The 26459-nt window shown below is 41.3% G+C and overlaps 2 protein-coding genes across 2 annotated transcripts; both read left to right on the forward strand.

Moving 5' to 3' along the window:
* Window positions 1-3298: 3298 nt before the first annotated feature.
* On the forward strand, window positions 3299-9545 carry LOC308307177 (beta-1,4-galactosyltransferase 1-like; the record flags this gene model as incomplete). Its single annotated transcript, XM_080752348.1, has 3 exons — window positions 3299-3583; window positions 6396-7065; window positions 9538-9545. The coding sequence occupies 3 exons, from the start codon at window positions 3299-3301 to the stop codon at window positions 9543-9545; spliced, it is 963 nt and encodes a 320-aa protein (XP_080608474.1).
* A 5474-nt stretch (window positions 9546-15019) lies between these two features.
* LOC308307178 (importin subunit alpha-3-like) lies at window positions 15020-16627 on the forward strand (the record flags this gene model as incomplete). The annotated part of the gene is made up of 1 exon (XM_080752349.1): window positions 15020-16627. One exon carries the CDS (start codon window positions 15020-15022, stop codon window positions 16625-16627), a length of 1608 nt encoding a protein of 535 aa, XP_080608475.1.
* Between the last annotated feature and the right edge of the window lie 9832 nt (window positions 16628-26459).

Raw genomic sequence — 26459 nt, forward strand, 5'->3', positions numbered from 1 at the left:
ATACTACTGTGTTCTACTGCTGCGTAGGATCACTCCCATGCTACCTGTGACGTAATGTGCAAGAACAAAAGTGGAAATTGCCATTACATTCAAGTAAGAACGGTTTGGGCTCCTGCTATACCTGTGTCCTCCTGTACTGTGATCTGATCTGAATCTCCTGAACACCACAGCTGTGACCATTAAAGGACCTACACCATGAATTTTCACTTTTTCTATTTTAAAACCTTTTTTTGGGGTCCCACTGGCACCTTCTATCCTCACAAAGTCCTATTTCTGACCGTTGTGTCTTTCTCTGGTTTTGGGCAGACAGAGATGAAAAGCTTTCCACGGGTTCTCAGAACAGTGCTGTTCTGAGAGTTGACGAGAGTGACGTCACTCTCGTTTCCCGTTTTTTTTTCAGAGTCAAAAAAAATTCAATTTTTTTTTTTTTTTCAAAACATTTTCAAAACTTTTTTTTTCAAAAAAATGCAATGCAGAGTAAAAAAAAAATTTTTCAATTTTTTTTTTTCAAAAAAAATATTTTTTTTCTTTCAAAAAAAATATTTTTTTTCAAAAAAAATATTTTTTTTCAAAAAACTTTTTTTTTTCAAAAACTTTTTTTTTCAAAACTTTCTTTTTTCAAAAAACTTTTTTCAATTTTTTTTTTTCAAAAACATTTTTTTCAAAAAACTTTTTCTTTTTCAAAAAAACTTTTTCTTTTTCAAAAAACGTTTTCTTTTTCAAAAAACGTCTTTTTTTTCTGGAAAAACCCCACTAGATGCGCCCCTGAGCAAACAGAGGCCGTTTTGGTATTGCAGCTGGAGAGCCTCATTATAGTAGAGCTAGAACAAACAAAAAGAATGGTCAGAGTGTTTGTTGAGGGTTAAAACCTGTCTAAGACTCAATTTTGAGCATATATTTATACAAAAAATATAGTTTTAAAAGCATGGTGTAGGCCCTTTAAGTAAACTACTCAGTGCTCAGAATTCTAAAGCCCGCCACCAAGTGTCCAATAACTAAAACTACAACCTACAAATAATATGCCAACCTCAGAATGGCTCCTACAAGTTTAGACCTGGGTACATTGGCTTTAACATAAAAGAGGGTATGCGTGTGACATCATCATACCCGGAACTTATGCGGGAAAGCCTACTGAGTGGCAAAAAACAGAGTCAGCAGGAGTCATGAGGAGTCAGTAGGAGTGAGGAGGAGCGCTTCCAAACTCCAATGCTTCATCCTGCTTTATGTTGCCACTCAGTCTTTCCATGGTGCTGATCCTGAGTGTAGGGCTGTCATGATTATGACATTTTACATGACGATTTATTGTCACTCAAATAATTACGATTAACGATTTAATTGTGTTTTTGTCGTTGCCAATTACATTTCTGTTTGGCTGGTAGACTTTGAAGTTGCACATGGCAGATATGACACATAACCAGATAACCTAAATATACAAAGAAATTATGACATATTTGACAACTTTATACTTAAAAAAGAACATTGATAGTGGAAATAGCCGATCTACAAGCACACAGCGCGCGTTGTGAGCTTGTAGATTGGCTATTTCCACTATTTTTCAACATGAAAACGATTATGACAATTATGAATAATAATCGCCATTATGTCAAATGATTGCGATTAGACGATTATGTAATAATTGTGACAGCCCTACCTGAGTGGCATATGATGCATACCCTATATGCCAATGTTTCTCAAAGTTTTGAATTTGAAGGTCTCCCCTTAACTCTGACAGTGTACAAATGGTACATTTGTACCTACAGAGAACTCTTGTACCCAGGGGCGGTTTTTATAAACTGGGGGCTCCCCACAAAGGTATAGTAAAAGAGGCCCCCCCATGAGCGAGCGTGAAAAATAGGTATGCGCGAAAAACAGTATGCGCGCGCGAAGCGCACAAATTAAAAATGCCACCCTCCAACCTATTCTGAAAAAGTGATGATTTAGCATGACAAGATAATGAACTTGACAAGACAATGAAGAGCAGAGGCAGAGGAAGCCTATTTGTTGTCATTATGGTTGGTTTTAAATACCTAACCACAATCATTTTGGATCTATTTGATTAATTTAAGAAGAGTATACAGTAAGGTAAGTAAGGAAATCAAAGGTATATAGAGTAGGCCTATATGTATATATTTATACAGGACATATTTGATGCAGGACAATAATTATTTTAATAACAATAAGGGAATATCAGTGAATAATAATACTTTAAAATGTATATTTTTTACAATTTCTTTTTAATTATTATTTTTCAAAATTTAGATAAAATAATTTATTTTCTTAACATCATTAATTTTCAAGCCTAATATGTGTAATCTTTGAGTATACAGTTTGGATATTGCACGTATGTACAGGAAAATCATAGAGAGACAAGAGAGAGAGCTGATCACTTAACATTCCAATCAATCAACTGTCGCCAGCTGGTCTCTGTGTGAAATCTAATGACTCCAGTGAGCAGTTGGTCAATTCTTTAAAAAATCATAACTTTTGACAGGAATGGGCTAGAGACTTACTTTTTTTTTTTTTCTTTTTTCTAAATGCTCAGAATAATGAGCCCAGCAGGGGGCCCCCTCTGCCTAGGGGCTCTACGCAGTTGCGTAGTCTGCGTAGAGCAAATGCCCGCCCCGTACCTGTATCTCTTGTACCTACAGAGAACCTACAGACAGAGTCCCTGGATATCCACTTTGAGAAACACTGCTCTATACCATAAAAGTAAATACAATTTAAATAAAAAATCATTCTGTGTAGAAATATGCGTTATAGGGATTGTGGTATTGCCCTCCCCCTCTCTTGTAATGGTATGCCCCAGCAGCATTGGGGAAGTTTGTGTTATGTGATGTCCGCCTTGTCCGGGCGTCAGTTGAATACAGCCACTAGAAAGTGCACTCCTGTCTCATGTCACCTTATTGTTATACACAGATAATATGCTTGGCACTTTGCCCATGTGTCTGTCAACTCCACAGCCCTGCAGGTGGAAATGGTGGCTGTGTCCTTATTTTAAGGTCATATGACAACTCATGTGTATTAAGCATACAGGGGGTGGATCCACTTACCCACAGGTTCATCTTACCCCAGACTTGCCCCTATAGGGTAGGTGTTGCCTCTCCTGTCCACACACCGGTACTGGTGACAAACCTGTCTGGTGGCATCCTCGCTCTACTGAACAGCCTCAGCCAGCAGTAGCATAGAGAACATTTATGTGTGCCACTAGACTCAGGAGGAAGTAATAAATATGCAGTTAAAATGTGTGGCAGTAGTACTAATACTATTCAATGTATTCCAGCTGTTAATCTTACTTGCAATGTGGCTGCATTCCAGACACATCAATTTTAATTTCTTGGACATAGGGGACAGGCTAACTGGACGAACGGAAAACCGTTTTTCCAACGAAAACGAGAAAACAAACCCAGCTGATGCACAAAAGCAGGCTCTGCCAGCCTGTCCCGACTACCCTCCTCACCTGTGGGGTGTGCTCTCTGTGGAGTTCGACCAGAACTTAACGCTGGAGGCTGTGAGGACACAATATAACTCTACTGGACTGGAGGGAGGACGGTTCAAGCCACCAGACTGTGTTTCATCTCATAAGGTGGGTTTAAATGAAAAGACAGAGGCATTAGGGCTGGGATGCGATTAAAAAAATGAATCTAATTAATTACAGGCTTTGTAATTAATCGCATTTTAATCGCATATTAATATTTGACCCGAGAAGCATTTTTTTCAAGTAAAACACATTTTGTTGTAAGAGTGAATCAACAAGTGAGTTTTTTAAATCAAAATTTCGCATCCACTGGGCCAAGCAAAGCATTCTGATCGGCTACTTCTCCCTTTGCGTTTGTTGTCTCTTCTTGGTTGGTGCATCGCTATGATCGGTATGCCCGAAACTGAAGGTTCTGTGGTGCAAAAACTAAGTGCGATTAAAATGCGTGAATTTTTTTAATCGCGTTAATTTTCTGTAATTAATTAATCGCAATTAATCAGTTAAAGTCCCATCCCTAATATATATATATATATATATATATATATATATATATATATAATTGAGTCTGGAATTCAAAATGTACTTGAGTAATGTAAAAGTACCCGTTATTCAGAATGTCCCATTTCAAGTTTAAAAAAAATATATATATATATTTTTTTAAAGCAGATCTACAAGCTCACAATGCGTGGCATCGCGACTGGCTGAAATGTATACAGAGCTGAATTGTTTAACGTATGTTTTGTAATAATGAAAATCTACAATCAAAGTAACTAGTAACTAAAGTTGTCAAATAATTGTAGTGGAGTAAAAGTACAATATTTGTGGAGTAGAACTAAAGGTATTAGAAATTGGTAATACTCATAGGTATTTGTACAAATACCTCAGAATTGTACTTAAGTACGGTACTTAAGTAAATGTACTTAGTTACTTTACACCACTGTGTGTTTGTGTGATCAATTGACATCAAAACTACATAGCGTACACATCACGTTTTCTGGTCAAGGACCCCTTAGTTGAGAGAGAGATGACCACAACCTTTTCATAGATTCCATATAGTTTCATTGTTTGTGAAGCTCACAACACCTCGCGCTGCGAGGTGTTGTGAGCTTGTAGATCTGCTATGTTTGGCTAAAGTTCTCAGGGGGAAAAAAACAACTTTCTATCACACAAAGATATGGAGGACCCCCTGTAGTAACTCTGAGGACCCCCTAGGGGTCCCGGACCCCCTGTTGAAGACCCTTGTGATATACAAAGAATCACACTTCTGCAAGAAATACATAACTTATGCAATATTTGTGCCCCCTGGGTCTAGGTGATTCATGCAAGAAATACATAACTTTTGCGGTATTTGTGCCTCCTGGGTCTAAAGTGGAATCACTTTTGCCTTTGTGTTGTTTAGAGGCCCCTCAATGGGTGATTCAAACCTGACAACTGTGCTGCTGGCAAGCTTTCTGCGATTGTTGTCAGTTTAACAGCTGCCCCTCACCACCCCTCCGCAGCTCTCCCTGTTCAAAGCAGCAGACAGACAGACAGGCAGGCAGTATCACAAGGTTAATTCACTCATGCAAACAGTGCATGAATACCGATCGCACAAGTGTCATCATTCATTTCAAAATACTACACCACCAAAAAAAAAAAAACTATTTGCCTTGGTCGCCCTGGATTGACGCTCAGGCCCTGTACAAATGTAGTAATCTGCAATGTTTGGAAGGTAATCATAGCCAATCTAAATGGAATACGAAATGTTCTATTAATATATTATTTATCACATCCAGTCTAGAGATAATGTGTACCAATTTGTCTGAGTTTTGGAGTCTGTAGTAGGCCTGGTAGATGCAAAAAGACTTTTGGGTGAGTCAGTGTGTGATTCAGTCAGTGAGTGTGGCTTTGTGATAAGGCTGGGCAATATATCGGAAAAAAATATCGATATCGAGGTATCAACATGCGAGGTATACATATCGACAAAGACGGCTTAAAATGAGGTATTGGTGTATGTGTCGAATTAATTAACAGACACACACAAAAGCAGTCCATCAGTAACCAGGTGTGGTTGTTTCAATAAAACCATTGTTGGAAAATGGAAATAAGGAATTTAATTGCTTTATGCTATGTGTACTGTGCAGTGCGCAATGCGCATGCATGGATATGCTATTCCAAGGGTCTTCAACATCAGGGGGTCTCCTTTGTGAGCTTGTATATCGGCTATTTTTGGCAAAGAGGTTTGGTGTAGAGGGGAAAAAGAGCAGACCAAGTACAGAGTGAAAAGTCAAGTTTATTAAGTATTGACGGTTCAAGTGGTTAAATATCTGATAACACAAATTGCCATGAATCCAAAATACACTGATGATTGTGCTGTCAAACAATGAAACGATATGGAATCTATGAACAGGTTGTGGGGGTCCCTGCTTCATCTCTCTCTCAACTAAGGGGTCCTTGGCCTGAAAACTTTGAAGACCCCTGTGCTATTCATTATCTGGGTTACGCAGGCAGTGGGCCTAAAGCAGAAAGAAACATTAAAAACTATATAATGCAATTTCTTTTTTTTACTAACATTGTGAGTAATATCAATATCGAGGTATTCAACAACGTTATCGAATATCGAAGGTTTACTAATATCGCCCAGCCTTAGTTTGTGACTGCCTTTTTGAAAAATCTTGAAAATGTGTGCCTTTTTTTTTAAAGTGAACATTAGTGACTCAAATCTTTCTTTATTGGGGTCCCTGGAAATAAATACCTTGAGATGGGGGTCCACGGTCAAACATATAATTATCATTCTAGGGGTCCTTGACATTAAAAAGTCTGACGATATAGAAACGTTTTTCAGAAAATCGTTAGGATTTAGAAGACATTTTTTGAATTGATCCTTCCCCACAGCTGGGCAACATAGCATCCGATTGAAATTTTCCTCTCTCCCCTTTAGGTGGCAATCATCATTCCTTTCCGCAATCGGCACCACCACCTGGTACAGTGGCTGTACTTCCTCCATCCTGTTCTGCAGCGGCAACAATTGGACTATGGAGTGTATGTCATTAACCAGGACGGCAATGGGACGTTCAATAAGGGCAGACTGATGAATACAGGATTTTTCTGGGCACTGAAGGATTACAATTACACCTGCTTTGTCTTCGCCGACGTCGATCTAATCCCCACTGACGACCGTAACTTCTATCGATGCGCAGACATGCCCAGACACCTGGCCGTGTCTATTGACAAATTCGACTTTGTGTTGCAGACTGTAACAGCGTTTGGGGGAGTCGTGTCAATGACCATAGAGCAGTACTTGACCGCCAATGGCTACTCAAATGAGTACTGGGGCTGGGGTGGCGAGGACGACGACATGTACAACAGACACGCCGCAAAAGCCAGGACTATCTCTCGGCCGGACAGCGTGACTGCGAGATACAAAATGATCAAGCATGAGAGAGACTTGCTCAATGAGGAAAATCCCAAAAACCTTCTAATCCTCTCTAAAACCTCGTCGGTCATGGAAGAAGACGGGCTCAGCTCCCTCGCTGTCATGATCAAAAAGGTTGAGAGGGATATGCTCTACACTTTTATCACTGTGGACGTTGGCGTTCAAATTGAAGAGCGTAACATAAAACATATTTTGGGAGAATTGTTCCAATGGTGATACAAGCGTAACATTTGGTACAAATCATCTTTGGGGGTCACTCTTCGATTTAAGAGACTTTAGCCACTTGAACATCACTCTGTCTGATCTTCTCTTCAACTCCACCTGTTGATATACTCTTCCTTTAAGATTATACCTACCCCATTTCTCCTCTCATCCACTCTATGGTAGAACAATTTAAAACCCCCTCTGAAACTCATGGCATTGCCATTGACATTAATACTCTCTTTTTAGAGACCTGGACTACAACAAGTAAAGGTGGCCGACTTTCCTACAGTGTGCACAAAAGCTAGATTATGACTTTTTGATTTGAAAATTAAAACACACATGCGCACACGCACGCACGCACGCACACACGCACACACGCACACACACACACACACACACACACACACACACACACACACACACACACACACACACAGGGTCTAACTTACTGAAATTAACTGCTGAAATCCACCGCTCACTTCAAACAGGGTCTGATTTTTTTTTCTTCTACAATGACACATGCCAACTTACAATACATTCCCAACACCAGAATGTTTTACCCTTGTGTACTTCTATTCATAATATAAGATGGTAACAATAAAAAAAATTAAAACACATCTTGAATCTCGAATCCTCATCATTTATTTTAGGGGGGGAAAATCATCTGTTTCACTTTAGATTTTTTTTTTTTTTTTTTTTACCATTATTTTATACTTTGGCTATTCAAAAATAGCAGATCTACAAGCTCATAGCGCTCAAGCTTGTATACCTACTATTTTTGAAAAATCTTGAACATTTGTGCAAATCTTTGAATATATATATATATATATCGTTAGGACTTAGAAGACATTTTTAGAATGGATTGATAATGTATTAGAAGTTTGCAATAGGAAAAAGTACAGTTTCATAACAGCACAAATCACTGGTACGAGGTCAACTAAAAGGAGATCCCAGTAAGCTTTACGGCTTATTTACACAGGAACCACTTTATGTATCTCGTATAACATTGAAAGACAGACGGATAGAACAGAGTACTTTGCATCGGATAACGTCAACTACAAAAGAAGAAAAATGGGAGGGGAAAAAAGGGGGTGGGGGGGGGTAGAAACCTCTGGGCTTAGTCTATTAGTCTATGTCGGCCACAGGTCTTAATGGGTTAATAACACCACAGGTGGCATCAATATGAGGTTTGTGTGTGTGTGCGCCTGCAGGGCAAGAGATGAAACAGGGAGACTTACAGAGTCTTGTTTAGACATGAAGAGAGTGCTCTTGGCTCACAAAGAACATTCCTCTCCTGTGAGTCACGGCTGCACCTCAGTTGATGTCAGTTGATGTTCGGTCCCCAGCACAAGGCAAATAATGCCTTATGGAATGTGGAAGATGGAACAAACAAAATATTGTCTAAAGATCACATCCAACTGAATCCTAGTGTCTCAGCATCCGGCTTTATGCATCCGCTGGTGGATATCCATGGTCTGAGGGTGTTTGTGGGTTGTCTATCTGTAGTATGCATAATATCTCCATCCACTCCGATGTTGTGCTGTGTTGGGAAAAGTACTCTCTTATGTTTTACTTGAGTATCAATACTGCAATTTAGAAATACTTTGTTACAAGTAAAAGTCCAGAATTAAAAATGTACTTGATAAAAATGTACTCTAACGATTTTTTTTTTGTTGCATGGATGCACCTGGGACGTATCCTCCTTAGTGTTGTAGTGAAATTTCACGGTGTATCACCTTTAAAAAAAGACACCCCGGCCAAATGTGTTTAATAACCCTTCTAGATGACAAATCCATTGAGAAACAGACCTTTGCTCTCCACGGTCACGGAACTGCCATTTTTGACCCAACTAATGGCTCTTCTTCTTCTTCTTTCGTGTACCATCGTCTTTGATGATTGGGTTAGGGTTAGGGTTAGTCCACACACATTAAAAACAAATGTTCTTTCAGAGTTCTGGGGGGAGGCGGGAGGCAGAACATTGGCCCTTTCATTCCCGATGGAAGTCACATGGTTTAAAGAAGCAAGCTTGCATCGTGGTTGCACTAAGCATACTTGAGCACCAAAGGACTTGCATAGTGCAAGCACAGAGCAAGTTGTAGGCAAGCAGCCAGGGAGCACCCAAGCTGCAACGGAGGAGCCTTAATGAGACAGGAGAGCAGGGTTCAACTGCCAACCAATAGGACAGAAGGGCTGTGATGTGATCCTACACAGCTGTGTTTACTTGTAGTCACTTGTAGTCTGTACACTACAGCAGCAGAACCTGTCTGCAGGGACATGAAACCTCCATTTCAGAATGAAAATTATTTTAAGTAAATTAAAGTAAAGTGCGTGATTAGAACATGCTTACATTTGACAATAACAATTAATATAACAATATGCCTTGTCTTGTCTTGTCTTGTCTTGTCTTGTCTTGTCTTGTCTTGTCTTGTCTTGTCATACATAGTGACATAGTGATGCCTAAACAGATGCAATTGATGAAAACGTGCTATTCATAATAAAATTGAAGCTTTTTGTCATGTACAGTGGTGGAAAAAAATTATAAAAAAATACTCACATTCATCGCTTAAGTAAAAGTATCAATACTGCAACATAGAAATACTTTGTTATAAGTAAAAGCCTGGAATTCAAAATGTACTTGAGTAAAAGTATTGTGTTGGCATCAGAATGTACTTCAAGTACCTAACGTAATTTTTAAAATAGCAGATCTACAAGCTCACAAAGTGTCCCATGGCGGCACGCTGTGAGCTTGTAGATCCATGTTATGTGTCACCAAAAAGCAGCAGTACTCTGCCTTCACCCGATGACAACTCCAAAAGAACTACATGGCCAAAATCCACATCCGCTTCCTCCTCTAGTGGAACTGCCCACTTCCCACAAAGCATTGTGGGAAATGCATTCTTATTTCGAAGAGACTTTGATCCAACTTTGAAAGAGCACACATCAAGTGCAAAGGTTCTTAATATGTGATCGCGGTCCTTGAGTGCACTATAAATAAAATAACTATAACGAAAAAAAACATTACATGGATGCACGTATCCTCAGAGCACCCAAAGTAAAAGTAAAAAAAATGTTTAAAAAAATGGTTTATGTATGTTTTATAATATTATAATTTATATCTTTAAAGTAGGCTAACTAGTAACTAAAGTTTTCTAATAAATGTAGTGGAGTCAAAGTACAACATTTGGATCCGAGATGTAGTGGCGTAGAAGTAAAAGTGTTGGGAATTGGAAATACTCAAGTAAAATATAAATACCTCAAAACTGTACTTAAAGGAGCTATAGTCAACTTTTTCTTGAAAAACGGATGCTAAAATAAAAATAATGTTTCGAAAATATTTTATAAAAAAATAAGCTTCATATATGTGTTTCTATTCAAAAATGACCACAAAAAGCGTAAAATAATGATAAAATAATCATTTTGGCCATTGTCAGACCGACACTTTGTTTACATTCTAGTCTATTAGACAAAGTGTCGGCCCTACAATGAAAAAGTTGACTATAGCTCCTTTAAGTACAGTACTTGAGTAAATGTGCTTAGTTACTTAACAGCACGGATGTTGTGAACACGATACCTCGAGGGAATTCCATGATATCTATCCGTCTGTCATTCAATGTTATTTGAGCTGCTCACAGTCTGACCTCACAAGGCACGTTCACATAAAAGTCATCGTTCACTACAGTACATGCACAGTATGAGTATTAGACACACATGGGTATAAACCGCAAATGGTTGGCGCAGGCGTACAATGTTTTGTATATTTTTAACATTTAAAAATGACACTTTTGGTCACTTTAAGTCACTTTGGCACACTGCTCATCACTTGCCAGTGATGAACAATTATCCCCCCACCCTCGTTGATGGGGAGATTGAGGACACTCCCATGAGATCACTGCACCTTTGTCCTTGTCCCTTTAAAAGTGATGCATGTTATTTGTTCTCTGTAAAACCCTGAGGAAGACTGCTACAGTCGAAACGTTGGTTTAAAATAAATTAAACTCAGCGCAAAAAGAAAGGGAACTTGACTTCGGTCCATTATATCTCCCCTTTAATAATACCAATCTTAAAATTAACAAAGTGTAAAAATATGTGTTGTTTTTTCTTTTCCTTATTAACTGTGGAAGAGTGCAATCATTCAGTGCTCAGCCTCCAAGCAACAAAGGTGAACACCAAAAGAACAGTATTGCAGACCAGGCTAATTTGACCATTTTTGGAGGGGTGCTACCCACACGTTTGGCTGTGTTGCTCATTCCACGAATGCCAGATCCTTGCAAGCTGTACCTCGTTGTAAAGGTGACAAATGAATGATAAAAATTATATCAAACACAATACCATTTGGCATAATTAAAGGGGAGATATAATGGACCGAATGTTGGCTAATTTTGGGTCGGCGCTACCCACACGTTTGGCTGTGGTGCTCATTCCACGAATGCCAGATCCTTACAAGCTGTACCTCGTTGTAAAGGTGAACAATCAACGATAACAATGATATAATACATTTTATTTGTACACAATACAAATTGGTATTATTGAAGGGGAGATATAATGGATCAAAATCAAGTTTCCTTTCTTTTTGTGCTGAGTTTATATCATAGACTGTATGTTTATATGCACCGTGGCTGACGAGTAGGGATAGAGCTCGTTAATTTTGATTGATAATGAGCACCTTATCGATCCTGCTTATTGAGCCGGTATTCTTTCTTTCGAACCATTATTCACCTGGGTGGTCATGCAGCAACTCACCAACCTAGGCGTGCGCTTCTCCCTTTGCGCATTCCTGGCAGGGGCATACAACCTCAATGGTTTTTCAAGTTCATTCAGGGTGATAGAATATGCATATGGGGCCTCAGGGCCTGTTATGAGTCTACTTCCTTTACTTTCATCGTAAATCCCAAGTGGCGTCAGAACAAAGACATTGTCAACTCACTCTTGCTTGTACACGAACACTATTTGTCTTGCCTATCTAACCAGTCCTTCCCCACTGACAGATATACCGGTAGTCCCTATCACCGCTGACAGATACAATATGAACACTAGTGCACCACGTGCAGTGCCATTGATATGAAGTGTGTGTGCATGTGTGCGTGCGTGCGTGCGTGCGTGTGTGCGTGTGTGTTTTATTGCTCTGCAGGTGTGTCGTACCAAATTCTGGGCCCTGGGTACAAGGATTCACTCACATTTTGTGCTTTAACTATTGAAAAATGGCAGATATACAAGCTCACAGCACGGCATTAGATCTGCTATTTTCGAAAAATCATGAACATTTGTGCATATATTTCAAATCCTTCAAAGGTTTTTTGAAAAACCTATGTTTCTATGTCAGTGGTGCTCAAATGTTTTAATGTGAAGGACCCCCAAAATTATATGTATTTGGCCACGGACCCCCATCTCAAAATATTTAGTTCCAGGGACCCTCAGAAGCAAAATCGGAGTTACAAATGTTCGCTTAAAAATATTCAAAGACTTGCACACATTTTCACGACTTTTCAAAAATAGCAGATCGACAAGCTCACAGCATGGCACTCGGTGCCGCGCTGTGAGCTTGTAGATCTGCTATTTTTCAATAGATAAAGTATAAAATAATCAAGGCCCCTCCACCTTGGGCCCTGGTAACTCAGTCCCCCTTGTGACACCCCTGTTGCTCTGTCTGTCATCGTCCGTGACCTGAGGTTAGACATGTGGTGCAAACAACACAGTATTGAGTTTGTGAGACGTAATGGTATAAAGTGATATATTTGTTCATGTCCTAGAGCAAAACTACGGCTTAAGTATCATGGTGCAGCCCCAGGGACCTGCAACGTGAAAAATGAAACCGAGACGCACCTTTGTTTGCAGTTTGCACCTCCAATACAAGTGACATCAATTCTCTTCCCCAGTTATTATGTCACCATATACATGACATAACATAAACGTCTCTTAATTTATAATCCCTGGAAATGAAACTGGTTAAAATTATTTCTTAGACAATGACGTTTTTCTTTTTCTTTTTTTCCCTTTTTTTTTTTTGGCTTTTAACTTTTCCTTTCCATGTTTTACTGTATATTCATTTGTGCAGGGGGGTAGCCTATATAATTCTGCTGGTTGCATACCTTGATCTCTGTCTCTCGCTCTGTATTCCAGACTTAGTCTAAGCTGTGAAGCTGTACACATGCACACAGACCTTTTAAATTGTTAATAGGAACATTTTCCTGAAGAGGAGATACAAATTATGTTGGGCTATACAGTCATTGTATTTTACAATGCAACATGTATTTGAGAGACTAACACGGTATGTCCATAAAGACATTCCAAGATATGGGCTTAATATTGATGACATCAGGGATCTCCATATATGGGCATAAAAGAGACAAGGCCTGACACAGAGATCTCCATATATGGCCATTAATGTATTAATGATTTAATTCTCCCCTTTGACTTGAATGGGGAAAATTCAAATGGTACAACGGAATTCATTTGCGTGACTTTTTGTGTGACTTGCATCACGGCAACCACACTTGCAATTTCCAATTGCGAATCCAGTTTGTTTGTACCTGATGCCGTGATGCACACACTCCATATTTGGGCGTAGCTGCATCAAGAACTCCTTATATGGTTATGGCCGAGTCATAATGACGTGGTCCATGACGTCCGTCCATCGTCGGCTGGTTCTCCCATTGACTAATTTTAATATACTAGAAGCTGGGCCGCCCGTCTAGTCGGCGACCTGGCCAACTCGGAACAATGTAAATAGGGAATGAATGCCCCGCCCTTTAATGCAAACCCCATTATACCTGTTTTCATCGGACCCGTTTTGACCATCTGTCTGCCTGTGTCCATTTATGCCCATATATGGAGATCAATGCAGTTATAGTCCTGGGTCCATTTTATGCCCATATATGGAGATATCTGTCTATCTGCGTCCATTTTTTGCCCATATATGGAGATCTCTGTATCTGTCTGTCTGTGTCTCTTTTATGCCCGTATATGGAGATCTTTGTGATTCTGCGTCCATTGTATGCCCATATATGCCATATATGGAGATATCTGTTTATCTGCGTCCATTTTATGCCCATATATGAGATCTCTGTCGCTTTTTCAAACAGATGGTCAAAACGGGTCCTATGACAACAGGTATAATGGGGTTTGCATTAAAGGGGGAACTGGCACTGTCGGAGGCACAGACAGATACAGAGATCTCCATAATGGGCATAAAGGGACACAGACAAACAGATGGAGGAGGAGACAAACTTAATGCAAACCCCATTATACCTGTTGTCATAGGACCCGTTTTGACCATCTGTTTGCCTGTGTCCATTTGTGCCCATATATGGAGATATCTGTATCTGTCTGTCTGCGTCCACTTTATGCCCATATATGAAGATATCTGCACACTCACAGAGATTTTTTGTTGACTCATGTGGCGTACGTGATGTCAGAGCCTTTTATGAAGTGATGTCACAATGAGTCAGAGCTTTCGCCGATTTCCTCCGGAACAGCCTGATGTCAACAATCAACCCCGCATAAGGAGATTCCGAAAGTTTCTCGCCGGTTCGGGAAAACCGTGCGTCGGGTCGGGTCGAGACCCGGCACTGCACTCCGTGCCGCGGCAGGGAACGCGCGTGCCAAATCTGAAGCCGGTGGGACGAACGGTTTTCGAGATACGCGGATTACAGACAGACAGACACACACGCAGAGACTTCTCGCATTTATAGATAGATAAGGAATAGGAGGATAAGTGTCAAAACTCAGATTTGATGTGGTTCAGTGCTGCAGACAGACAGCTGCTGGCAAGGGGATTTGGTTCCAACATTGCATGATGTTTGTGCCGCCATACTAATAAAAGGTTTTAAGGGAGCAGGCGAGTCTGCCCTGCTACTGCAGCTCTCACAGTATTCACAGTGGTCACACTAGCAGAAAACCAAAAGGTTAAACACAAGTCAAAATCAGTCATGGCTGATAAACAGACACTGGACAATCAGCGGCCTAAGAATTTCAAGAACACGGGTCGTGATTTGGAGTCTATGAGAAGACAGAGGACTGAGTTGCTTGTGGAACTTCGCAAGATCAAAAGAGATGAACACCTCCTCAAGAGGAGGAATGTGCCCCATGAGGACATCTATGATGCCTCCGATGCTGATGGAGATCTTCCATTGCAAAACACCTCTCTTGAAGCAATAGTTCGAAATGCCACTAGTGACGACCAGGGTGTGCAGCTGAAGGCTCTTCAAGCTGCCAGGAAGTTGTTATCTAGGGACAGTAACCCTCCCATAGATGACCTGATCAAGTCCGGGATCCTTTCCATTCTGGTGCATTGCCTTGAGAGAGATAACAACCCCTCTCTCCAGTATGATGCAGCATGGTCTTTGACTAACATAGCGGGAGGCACCTCGGAACAGACCCAAGCTGTGGTCCAGTCCAATGCCATACCGCTGCTGCTGAAGCTGCTTCACTCTCCTCACCAACACGTGCGCGAGCAGGCTGTCTGGGCCCTGGGCAACATCATAGGCGATGGTCCCCAGTGCAGAGACTACTTGATCAGCTTGGGCGTTGTCAAGCCCCTGCTGTCATTCGTCAGTGCCTCCATTCCCGTCGCGTTTCTTCGCAATGTCACCTGGGTTATGGCCAACCTCTTCTGCCACAAGGACGCAGAACCGCCCGTGGAGACTGTTCGGGAGATCCTGCCGGCTTTCTGTGTGCTGATCCAGCACACTGATTGCAGCATCCTAGTGCACACGGTATGGGCTCTGTCCTACCTGACCGAACATGAGTTCATCCAGGACGTCATTGACTGTGGCATCGTTCCCCACCTGGTGCCCCTGCTGAGTCACTCGGAGCCCAAAGTTCAGATGGCTGCACAGAGGGCCGTGGGGAACATAGTGACCGGTACGGACGAACAGACCCAGGTTGTGCTCGACTGCGGCGCTCTCGGTCACGTCCCCTCTCTCCTCACACACCCGAAGGAGAAGATTATCAAGGAAGCAATGTGGTTCCTCTCCAACATCGCAGCAGGCAACCAGCAGCAGGTACAGGGGGTCCTTGACGCCAACCTTGTGCCCATGATCATCCACCTGCTCGACAAGGGAGGCTTTGATGTTCAGAAGGAGGCAGCCTGGACTGTCGCCAACATGGCGTTGATGGGGAGTAAAGACCAGATGGCGCACCTGATCGAACAGAAGGCGATCCCTCCATTCTGCAACCTGCTGGCCGCGAAGGACGACCAGGTGGTGGAGGTGGTCCTGGACGGCCTCAACAATATCCTTAAGATGGCCGGTGACAAGGTCGAAACCGTCGCGAGCCACATCGAAGAGCACGGCGGTTTGGAGAAGGTGGAGCAGCTGAGGAACCATGAGAATGAGGACATCTCTGAACTGGCCTATGAAATTATCGATGAGTTCTTCTCATCTGACGATACCAGTGAACCCTCCGTTTTCAGCTCATATAATGGAAACCTGTTTGGTTATTCCACATTTGGGAGGGATGACGGCTTCCATGCCCAGTTTTGCCCACCCTTTGCAGGTGATGGCCCACAGGACCCATTCAGGGCAATGATGTCATGATGGTGATGTCCATCATCTCCATATTTGGGCACTCCATATTTGGGCGCACTCACACAATAGACATGCAATAAACAGTAACACAAATTCCCGGAATGTAGAATGGGGCGATGCCCGTTGGAACGCATGCCCCTCCGGTTATGCAATACCCACTGGAAACCGTGTCAGAGTACATTCTGTGTCTATTGTCAGAGAGTACTTGCATTAGGTGCTGCACCTTTTTTTCCTTTTTTTTCTTTTTTAATGTCACATGAACACATTAATCATTTGAATGTGTCATAAATAATAATTCATTTAACTAGAGATGTGCAATTCTGGGAAATTGCAAATGTGGTTGCACTGACGAGTCGCGAGGAATCCACTTGGAACTGAATTCTGTCTTTCCAAATATATAATTGCGACCGTAGGTCGCAGTTAAAGGGATATTTCACTCACTTGTTCACTCACTTGTAGCAGTTAAAGGGATATTTCACTTTCAATTGTAACTTCAAACTCCATTTTAACCATGATGGATTCATTAAAAACATGGTGACTCATACAACCCTCCTAATATATGTGAGCAGGCCGTGTTTTCTCTATAACTTTTTTCATTTATTTTTAATAATTCTTCAGGAAAATGAAAAAAAATATATGATAAAATAAAATAAAAGATTACTCTCTGACATCACGTTCCGGCTTCACTGTGATGGCACACTAACAGAATCCTTTTTATGCCCATATATGGAGTTTCCTGATGTCATCAATATTAAGCCCATATCTTACGACTTCATATGGGAATGCCCATATATGGAAGCCACATTGGCCATATACCACACTAACAGAATCCATATATGGCCAAGACAGATGGCCAATACAGCCCATATCTGCTGGTTCTACAGACAGGGATCTCCATGTATGGGCATAAAAGGGTATGATGTCAGCTGTCATAGACATCATACTTTCACATAATGAGTAACTGAGTACGCATGTTTGGGCTCTCACAGCATATCTCCATATATAGTACATGGATCTCCGGGGGGTCTCCATATATGGGTAACTGGTCCGATATACATCACTGGCCAGATGGCAAAGAATTGGCGTGACCTTGCCCTTTAGGGCGAGGTCACATGTCGCCCTGAGGCGTCTTACTAGTAATGTGATGTCATGGGAAGCATGACCGTAGGCTTTCTGTTGTGCAGTCTTACAACCCGCATAACATCAGTCAAAAAGTTTACAAAACGCAGGTTCACTTTGCTGGCAAAATATTCTTGGACCTAGAACAATAGTGTGTTGCCTACAGCAACCACACTAATTAATGAATGTGGTTGCCACCTATGGTCATGAAGTGTGGGTTATGGCCAAAAGTATAAGGTCACAGGTGCAAGCTGCCGAAATGAGTTTCCTCAGACGGGTGGCTGGTATCTCTCTTAGAGATAGGGTGAGAAGTTCAGTCACCCGAGAGAGACTTGGAGTAGAACCGCTGCTCCTATACTTGGAAAGGAGTCAGCTTAGGTGGTTCGGGCATCTAGTACGGATGCCCCCCGAGCGCCTTCCTAGGAAGGTCCTCGATAAACGTCCCACTGGGAGGAGACCCCGTGGCAGACCAAAGACCAGAGGGAAGGATTATATCTCCAAACTGGCCTGGGAACGCCTCGGTATACTCCCTGAGGGAGTGGAGGAAGTTGCTCAGGATAAGGAAATCTGGAGGTCTCAGTTGGAACTGTTACCCCCGCGACCCGATTCCGGAATAAGCGGTTGAAGATGGATGGATGGATGGATGGTTGCCTGCAGGGCAACCAGACGATGTTTCCTGTTGAGATGAGAGGCATGCAGTGACCCCATGATGTGCACTGCAATGTAGTGTCAAAAGCACTAACTACATTCCAGGCGCTTTTTGTGAGTGAAAAAATAAGAAGACACGTCTGACATGTGTGATCTGGGTGCCAATCTCAATATGAATCAATGGTAGATCTTGTTTGACTTATTTTTGAGCGGTGCTAACCGCTCCAATTCGTGGCTTTGTGTTTTTGGGGGTTATAACTACACATGAGGTGATGTCACAGGATATCAGTATTTGATGATGAAGTGCGAAGTGAGCACTGCTCACTTCACACAGGTGTGATTAATTTGTATCTAGAGTAACCCCAAAGGTCCATTGAGTTCAATGGAGGAATGGTGCCCTGTTCCTCTGATTGGACAATACAATGGATTTGAGGATCTTCACGTGACATCACAATATAGGCAACCACACTTTCCCGCACCTTGGTAGTTTATATTGATCTTTACATTTGAAACAAATCTCAAAGTACAGCAGGGGCGTCAATTGGGTATGGCAGGGGCATGCAGCTGCCATACCCTGGGTCCAGGGGGGAAAATAAAGTTACTTTTAAATATAAATCCATGAATGTCTCTTTGTCTATCTGTGCTGGTTATTTTAAATTACAGTAAAATGCAAAAATTAACAAAATGGTCACTTTAACAAGGTATTATAATTATATTCTCCACACTTTTATTCTCCCCATCTTGGTCCCGGGTTCCGCAGGTCAGCTGCACAGTGCAATTCATTATTGTTAAGGGTGGCACGTTTACTAACATGCCAAGTTTAGCTGCACTTGAAACAACCGTTCCAGGCTGCCATATCCAGCCCAAAAAAACGTAGAAACAGGGAAAAAAATAAAATACTTAAAATAAATGTAGCATGCCTGTTGCTAAGGTATGGCAACATGACTGGTGTCTTGCACGCGCGCGACACCAGTCATGTTGCCATACCTTAGCTTTTTCTGAACTGACGCCAGTGAAGTACAGATTAGAATAAAAACATGTAAAAAAAAAAAAAACACAAAGTGAGTAATTGCTTCTAAAGACTAATAATTGGAATGGATTCAGCACCACCACAAACCCCTAATTAGACATCCCACATGCTCATAATGGCCAATGTTTATTTTCGCCCAGGCCCCCAACTTTTATTGGCCCCCAACAGTATCCCAGAGGAGTGGGGTTAGAACTATTTAGTGTGGTTGCCGTGAAAGGGCAACCACACTATCGCAACTGTCCGACTGTATTAGCGCCCAGACAATTAGTACTTGTCCGACACTCCAACTTTGTATTCATTTATTCATTCATCTTGATTAATATTAGTGCAACCACAGTTTGTATGTCCTATAATCACACAACAAAGGTTCAAGGTTCAATGCCAATGATGCCAAGACAATATTTCTAGCAAAAAAACAAAAAGAAACAGAAAATGTCCCCCCCTTTGTGATCAACTGCTCTGCAGATTGCTGAATAATGTAATAATAACTGGTGAATAACAGTAGCCTGGTTCAGACCCTCAATCGCTAGCCACTCCCCTTTAAAATGTTGTTTTGGCGATTCAGGGAGTCTGGTGTTGCTCTCACTGAAGAGGTTTTCCTCATTTGGAAATCCGTACGGCGAATCAGCATTGTGAATCAGCGTCTTGTGATCAGCGTGGGTGGGGTTTTCCCAGAACTCATGTGCGAGTCGCCGCCGCCGGACTGGACCGCACACGTCGTTGTGCTCCTATTCCTGCTGTTTATTTGGTTGGCAAGTAGCACTAGCAAGCAACAGGCTAGCCACTAGCCAGCCACACATAACAACACTACGTCATCTGCTTTTCTACTGTTGTGTTGGTCAGACGGTGAACCAATCGCAGAAGATTGCCTCTTTGGCAACGCCCATCCCAGAAACAGCTCTGGATAGGGAAGCACTTTCAGACTGAATAATGGAGTGAAACGAAATGTCAATTCAGGCTGAGTGTCAGGCTAGAATAACAGCTCTAATTCAGTCTATTATTGAGGTATAGTTTTTCATCCAGTTCCACGTACGGGTGTGAACCATCGCAGTGAGGTGCAGAGTCATCATACGTGTTGCATTCTTTTCTGTCGGGCTGGTTGTGGGATTCCTGTGGCTGCAGTTGTTTCTGATGGCGACGACGGGACAGGCGTTCTTAACACATGATTTAATATCTTCACCACCACAGTCTTCTCCAGGGGCATCACAAGGGGTGGGGGGGGTGGAACTGAGTTACTAAGGCCCAAAGTGGAGAGGCCTTAACTCATTCTGAGCCCCAGACATTAACGGATTATAATGTCCAAAGTGCCTCCTTCAGGTCCCATTCACTTGCGTTGTCTTATTTTGAAGGCCAGAAGTCCACACGCGAATCACTTCCGGTCTGACGTCATCGGATCGTGCGCTGGAACCGTTCCGTGTCCACGTGGAGTTGTGTAATGGCCGACCGGGAGCTTTTATAACTGTGTAACATAAGCGAGCATCTGCCTCCATCCTAGCTTCTAAAGTGTAGTTTTGAGATAATGGACATTAAAGATGAGATCCCCCGTCCACCTCAATGTTATGGATGGGACTATTTTGTGCTCGTGGAGCCGTGATGATGCGAAATCAGCGACGGATTTCGTCTCCGGACCGCCGGCCATTCTTCTCGGTAATGTACTCACCGTTACAGTAATAGATTACTTTTCGCGAGATATCCCGTGAATGGCACTACAGTAATAGATTACATTTCGCGAGACATCTCGCGAATGGCACTAGATGAGTTAATTATATTATACTTTAGCTATTGAAAAATAGCAGATCTACAAGCTCACAGCGCGGCACCGAGTGCCGCGCTGCGAGATTATAGATCTGCTATTTTTGAAAAGTCGTGAAAAATGTGTGCAAATCTTTGAATATATGTATTTTGTAACATTTGTAACTCAAATTTTGCTTCTGGGGGGGTCCCTGGAACTAAATATGTTGTGGCCAAATACATATAATCTTGGGGTTCTACACATGTAAAAGTTTGAGCACCACTGACATACTGTAGAAAAACCTTGGGATTTGAAATATTCAAAGACACATTTTCAAGATTTTTCAAAAATAGCAGCTCTACAAGCTCGCAGCGCGGCATTCGGTGCCGCTGTGAGCTTGTATATCTGCTATATTTCAATAGTTAAAGCACAAAATAACGCGTAATAATGCGTTCCCAGTCTAAATAGGTTAAACCCCCTCCCCCTATGAAGAACATTCATGGGGGGCCCGCAGTGAATCCTTGTACCCAGGGCCCAGAATTTGGTGTGACACCCCTGGTCTTCTCTTTCTAATGAAATATCTTCACCACCACATGAAGTATGATGTGATTTATTTTTTATTTATTTGTGTGGCTCTCAGTGAGAGAGAAATACAACACGTTAAGTGACAGCTTTATGGTGAGACAAACGATGTGTTGTTTTCCTTTCATGAGCCATCTTCTCATAATGGAGTGAAAGCTCAAACAATATGAGAATACGACGTAGTGTGGGTTTCTTGCATGACACTCATGTCAAAGATCAAAAGTATAGAAATGCAGAGTAAAATGCAGACACAATAAAATTCCTTCTAGAGCACGGGTCCTCAATGTTCTTTTTTTTTTTTTTGGTCAAGAACCCCTTAGCTTAAAAAGAGATGAAGCAGGGAATCTACTACAAATTACAGCAACATTGTGAAAATAGCCAATCTACAGTATGTGAGCTTGTCAATCGACTATTTACAAAATGTGTGCCTCTATCTTATGGGAAATATTTGACAATTTGGCTAATGCTTGACCATTTATTTAATAGGATTACTTTTGACACAGTAATGGTCATGGTATTTATTTATTTGAGGTAAAGTTCTTAAAAGCCCTTAAATTGCCACTTTACAAATGTACAGATACCCATATACACATCGTATCTGTTTGTTTAGTATTGAGTGAGAAAAAACAACAATCCTCCAAAATCATTTGGGGACATGCTGGGACCACTCTTCTATCTAGAGGAACATGTGGAAGGCAGGGTAAGGAGATCAGGGTCCTTAATCCCAAGCTCCAAATTGATGTTGCTGTGGAAAACATGACAAAGATATTACATACTCTTTACAGGAAGAAAAAAAAATAGCCTCTGTATGTAAACCCTACTGAAAGTTCAAGGTAGTACTATAATAGCGACCTTAAGCAACGCTACGGCAACGGCAGATGACAACGGTAATCGGAAATGATCCGCGCTCGATAGATAAACCTGCCGTCGCCGCAGCCGTCCCTTCCCACGTAGCGCCTACTCCGTCTGCTGCGTGTACGCGTCGCCATGGGAACCAAAGCGTTCAGTGAAAGGGGTGGGAACCCGTCGCCGCCGAGGCTTTGCTTAACCATTTTGATCGCTACAGCGATTAGTCCGCCTGGCGTTGCCGTCCTGAAAATCATCTAGCTTAAAGTCGCTATTGTTGAGACAGAGACTGCAACAAAGCAGAAAGCCCGCAACACTCCAAATTAAATAAAGTCTTTATGGTGCACGGCTCATGAGGAAAAGAAGCAGTCGCCAGCACACAAGGAACTCCTTTTCACGTGATTTATTTGCCTCTGTGGACAGAGACAACGGACGCGTTTTGACCTGATCGGTCTTCCTCAGCGTTGTACTATATCTTGTGTACAGGTACATACGAGTGAAACATATTGGTTTAGCTTACTTCAGACAATGCAGCAGTATATATATACAGTATAACATCATCAGAAAAAAGAATAACGTACAAAGATTTAAGGAAAAGAAAGAGAGTGCAAAAAACTAAAGAGCAAAGAGAGAATCAAAAGAGCATCATCAAATGTACATGTGCAAAACAGTTTGGTACATTGTATACACTAACAGCATTTTTTCCAGTAGTTGCTACCTAACTTTGTGTATAACTTCAGAGTATATTCTTTTTTTGAAACTATCTGTTTTATTGAGCCTATTATATTTGACAATATACAGTATCACACACTGGGTGAAAAGATAGATTATCGGACCGGTATACTACATTCTATGACAGGTATATTCAGTAAATAAACCGGCATAAACATGAGGTATTCAGCCAGATAATCAGGAATATTCAGTTCGGTATATAGCCGTTTTGTACCACTACTTAAGTATTCGTGAACCCCTGCTGTGAAATCACACCTCCGGAGGTCCCAGGATTTCTCACTGGTGGGAGGGATTTTTTCCCCCTCCCTGTACCTGCATTTTCACTGAGCATGTGCACTGAGCCAGCTGTGATTGGCTGTGATCTGTGACCTCTCCACACTGGGGGGGGGGGGGGGGGGGGTTATGGGGGGGAGGGGGGTTTATGGGGGGGGGGGGGGGGTATTCGTGGACCCCCCTTCCACATTGGGGGGAAGGGGGGGGGGTATTCGTGGACCCCCCTTCCACATTGGGTCCATTATATATTATATATTATTGTATATTTATATTCTAGTTGATCCTTATTCAGTATACCATTTTTTTTTATAGCAAAATAGCAGATCTGCAAGCTCAAAGTGATATTCTAGTTAATCATTATTCAGTATTCCAATTAAAAATAAATAGCAAAATAGCAGATCTACAAGCTCAAAATGTGTTGCACTGTGTCACATAGAATTAATTTATGAACGAATAGGCATCAGTCAGGTAAATTGTTTTTATTGAGAGAAACACAACAGAAAAGCATAACGTTACAAAATATTTAAATGGTGCATACATGGTGTCAGTTTTCAATTACAATTGTGGGGATCCTTGACATGAAAACGCATGTATATCAAAAAACTAAATAATAACAGCAAACCACATCTAAAAATAATAATAATCTAAAAAGGTGTAAATAGTAAATAGTAGTAAGACGTAAAAAATAAAGTGGAGTGCAATAGAGTGCAAAAGGCAAAAGAGCAACAGGAAAAGAGAAGAGCATCCTCAGATGTACATGTGCAAACAGTTTGACATATTCTATACGCCAACAGCATATTTTTTCCAGTAGTTGCTACTGTACTGTAGGCTACTGTACTTAACTTTTGTAAACATCTTCACAGTGTGTTCTATGTGCAACAGATTAATATTCAACTTCACAGTATGCAGCATTCAGAAAACATTTGTAGAAGAAACAACAAATTGTAAAAAAAAGGGAAAAAATTTTAAAATGGTGGCGTAAAAAATGTTCGAATGTTCGAAATGAAAATGTAACAGCGACTGTCAACAGTTCTGCTCCCACAAAGGGGACAATAATTACAAAAATGAGCAGTTCTGTGCAGTGTATCGCTGGCTGAACAGTGTCCCCATTTCCTCTCCGTCCAAACTGGACAACATAGACATCCTTGTCTGACATCAGCTCCCAGCATGCATGCGACCACACAGCTCTTTCTTCATCTGTCTCCAGATGTGCACTCCTGGTGGTCAGCAACTGTAAAACATAGAATAGCAATTAATTGTATGTATTTAATTACCATTATTACATTGATACAACATGTAAAACATAATAACAACATAAAAAAAAAAAACAGTTCCAAACTTACCCTGGTCTTTCTTGTCGGTGCTTCATTGACATAGTCAATTTCTTTTTGCGGAGAGCATTTTCTGGCTGGTCCAGTCGATGGCTCCTTTTCAAAGACTCAAAATGGGTCCTGCAGGCAGCTTAAAATACAAGGAACATGCATTTAGGATTTATTTCGTTGTTTATGTACAAACACAATCTAATTAAACCAGTTCAAAGGTGTTATCACGAAAATGAGGAATAGAACACTAGTATCATGACTACTAAGATATTTAGAATAACCAGTCTGATATTATGGGTCAGTAACAGGGTTTATTCCACGCAAGGTCGGCAGGGACAACTCACATGCACCCACAGAGGTTAAGGTTAGGGTGAGGGTTAGAGTCGGTGTCGAAAAGATGACATGCAGTAACAGTGACACGTTCCCATCACATCACAGGCTCAGTCAAAACAGGAACTGGTCCAGCATGCCATGCGTGACTACTTCAAAGCTAAATGAGTAAAAAACACAACAAACACACAGGACATTAATGGGGAAATTATATATTTTTTACCTTTTATTAAGTCACTGTCTATGTCAGGAAAAGCAATGCTGACCTGCTCCAGCACGTGTGTCATGACACCAAGATTGTGTGGTGAGTTGATACTGTTGAGAGAAGCAACACATTAGTTTGTATTCCAGAAAAGGCATTTCCTGTGAAGAAATCACCCCCTAAAACAACTCACACCTCCCCCACAGTTTACCGTTTCTTCCCTTCCAGCCAATGCACTTCCCCCCCCAATTCAAATAGCCAATGCACTTTAATAGCGTGTCTTTTTACTAGCCTACAATATGTGATATTATTTAATTGGTTTAATTACACAGTGATACAGCAAAGAACAACAAAGAACAAATAGTTACCTTTCTTGCGGGGATAGTTTGTGTTCGTTGTTTTCCGAGTTGTGAAAATGTCTTACAGCCTCCTATAAACAAAGAGAAGGATTCACAAAGTTAGTTAAGCATAAATGCCTTCTTGCATTTGGTGGACACATACAGCCATATGCAGACATAATTATAATTTCACTTACTTTTCACCCAGTGTTTGTTGAAGAGATTTGGTGCAGAGGGACAATACAAAATGGATCCACAATGCATGCAATGCAATGTTTAAGTGGTTAAAACACATAAAAGTGGTTATAAAGGCCTCCAGTCCACGGTTTGAAAGACATGGTCACTGATAAATACAGACAATATGATGTGAGAACAACAAGCAATACAACCTAATTTAATATAATCTAATCAACAATGTTTGTCCCCCTTAATTTGGCAGAAAACAAAACAAACACCTATTTTAGTTAGCTGCTATGCTTTGAGAAATGGTTACATGTCTCTACTATTACCTGTCTCTAACATAGGCTACTTACATAGAATTATAGTAGTTGCAACTTACCGAAAAGTTTGAAAATGATCCATTCGTTTAAGTAACACTTCTCCTCTCTGTCTTCTTCAGCAAGCAGTTACTACTGTGCCAGAGAGCCAGACTGTGAGGCACTTAGAATTCAAAGGTGGTGGCAAGAA

The sequence above is a fragment of the Nannobrachium achirus genome (assembly GCF_963921795.1).
Source record: "Nannobrachium achirus genome assembly, chromosome: 21".
NCBI classification, from domain to species: domain Eukaryota; kingdom Metazoa; phylum Chordata; class Actinopteri; order Myctophiformes; family Myctophidae; genus Nannobrachium; species Nannobrachium achirus.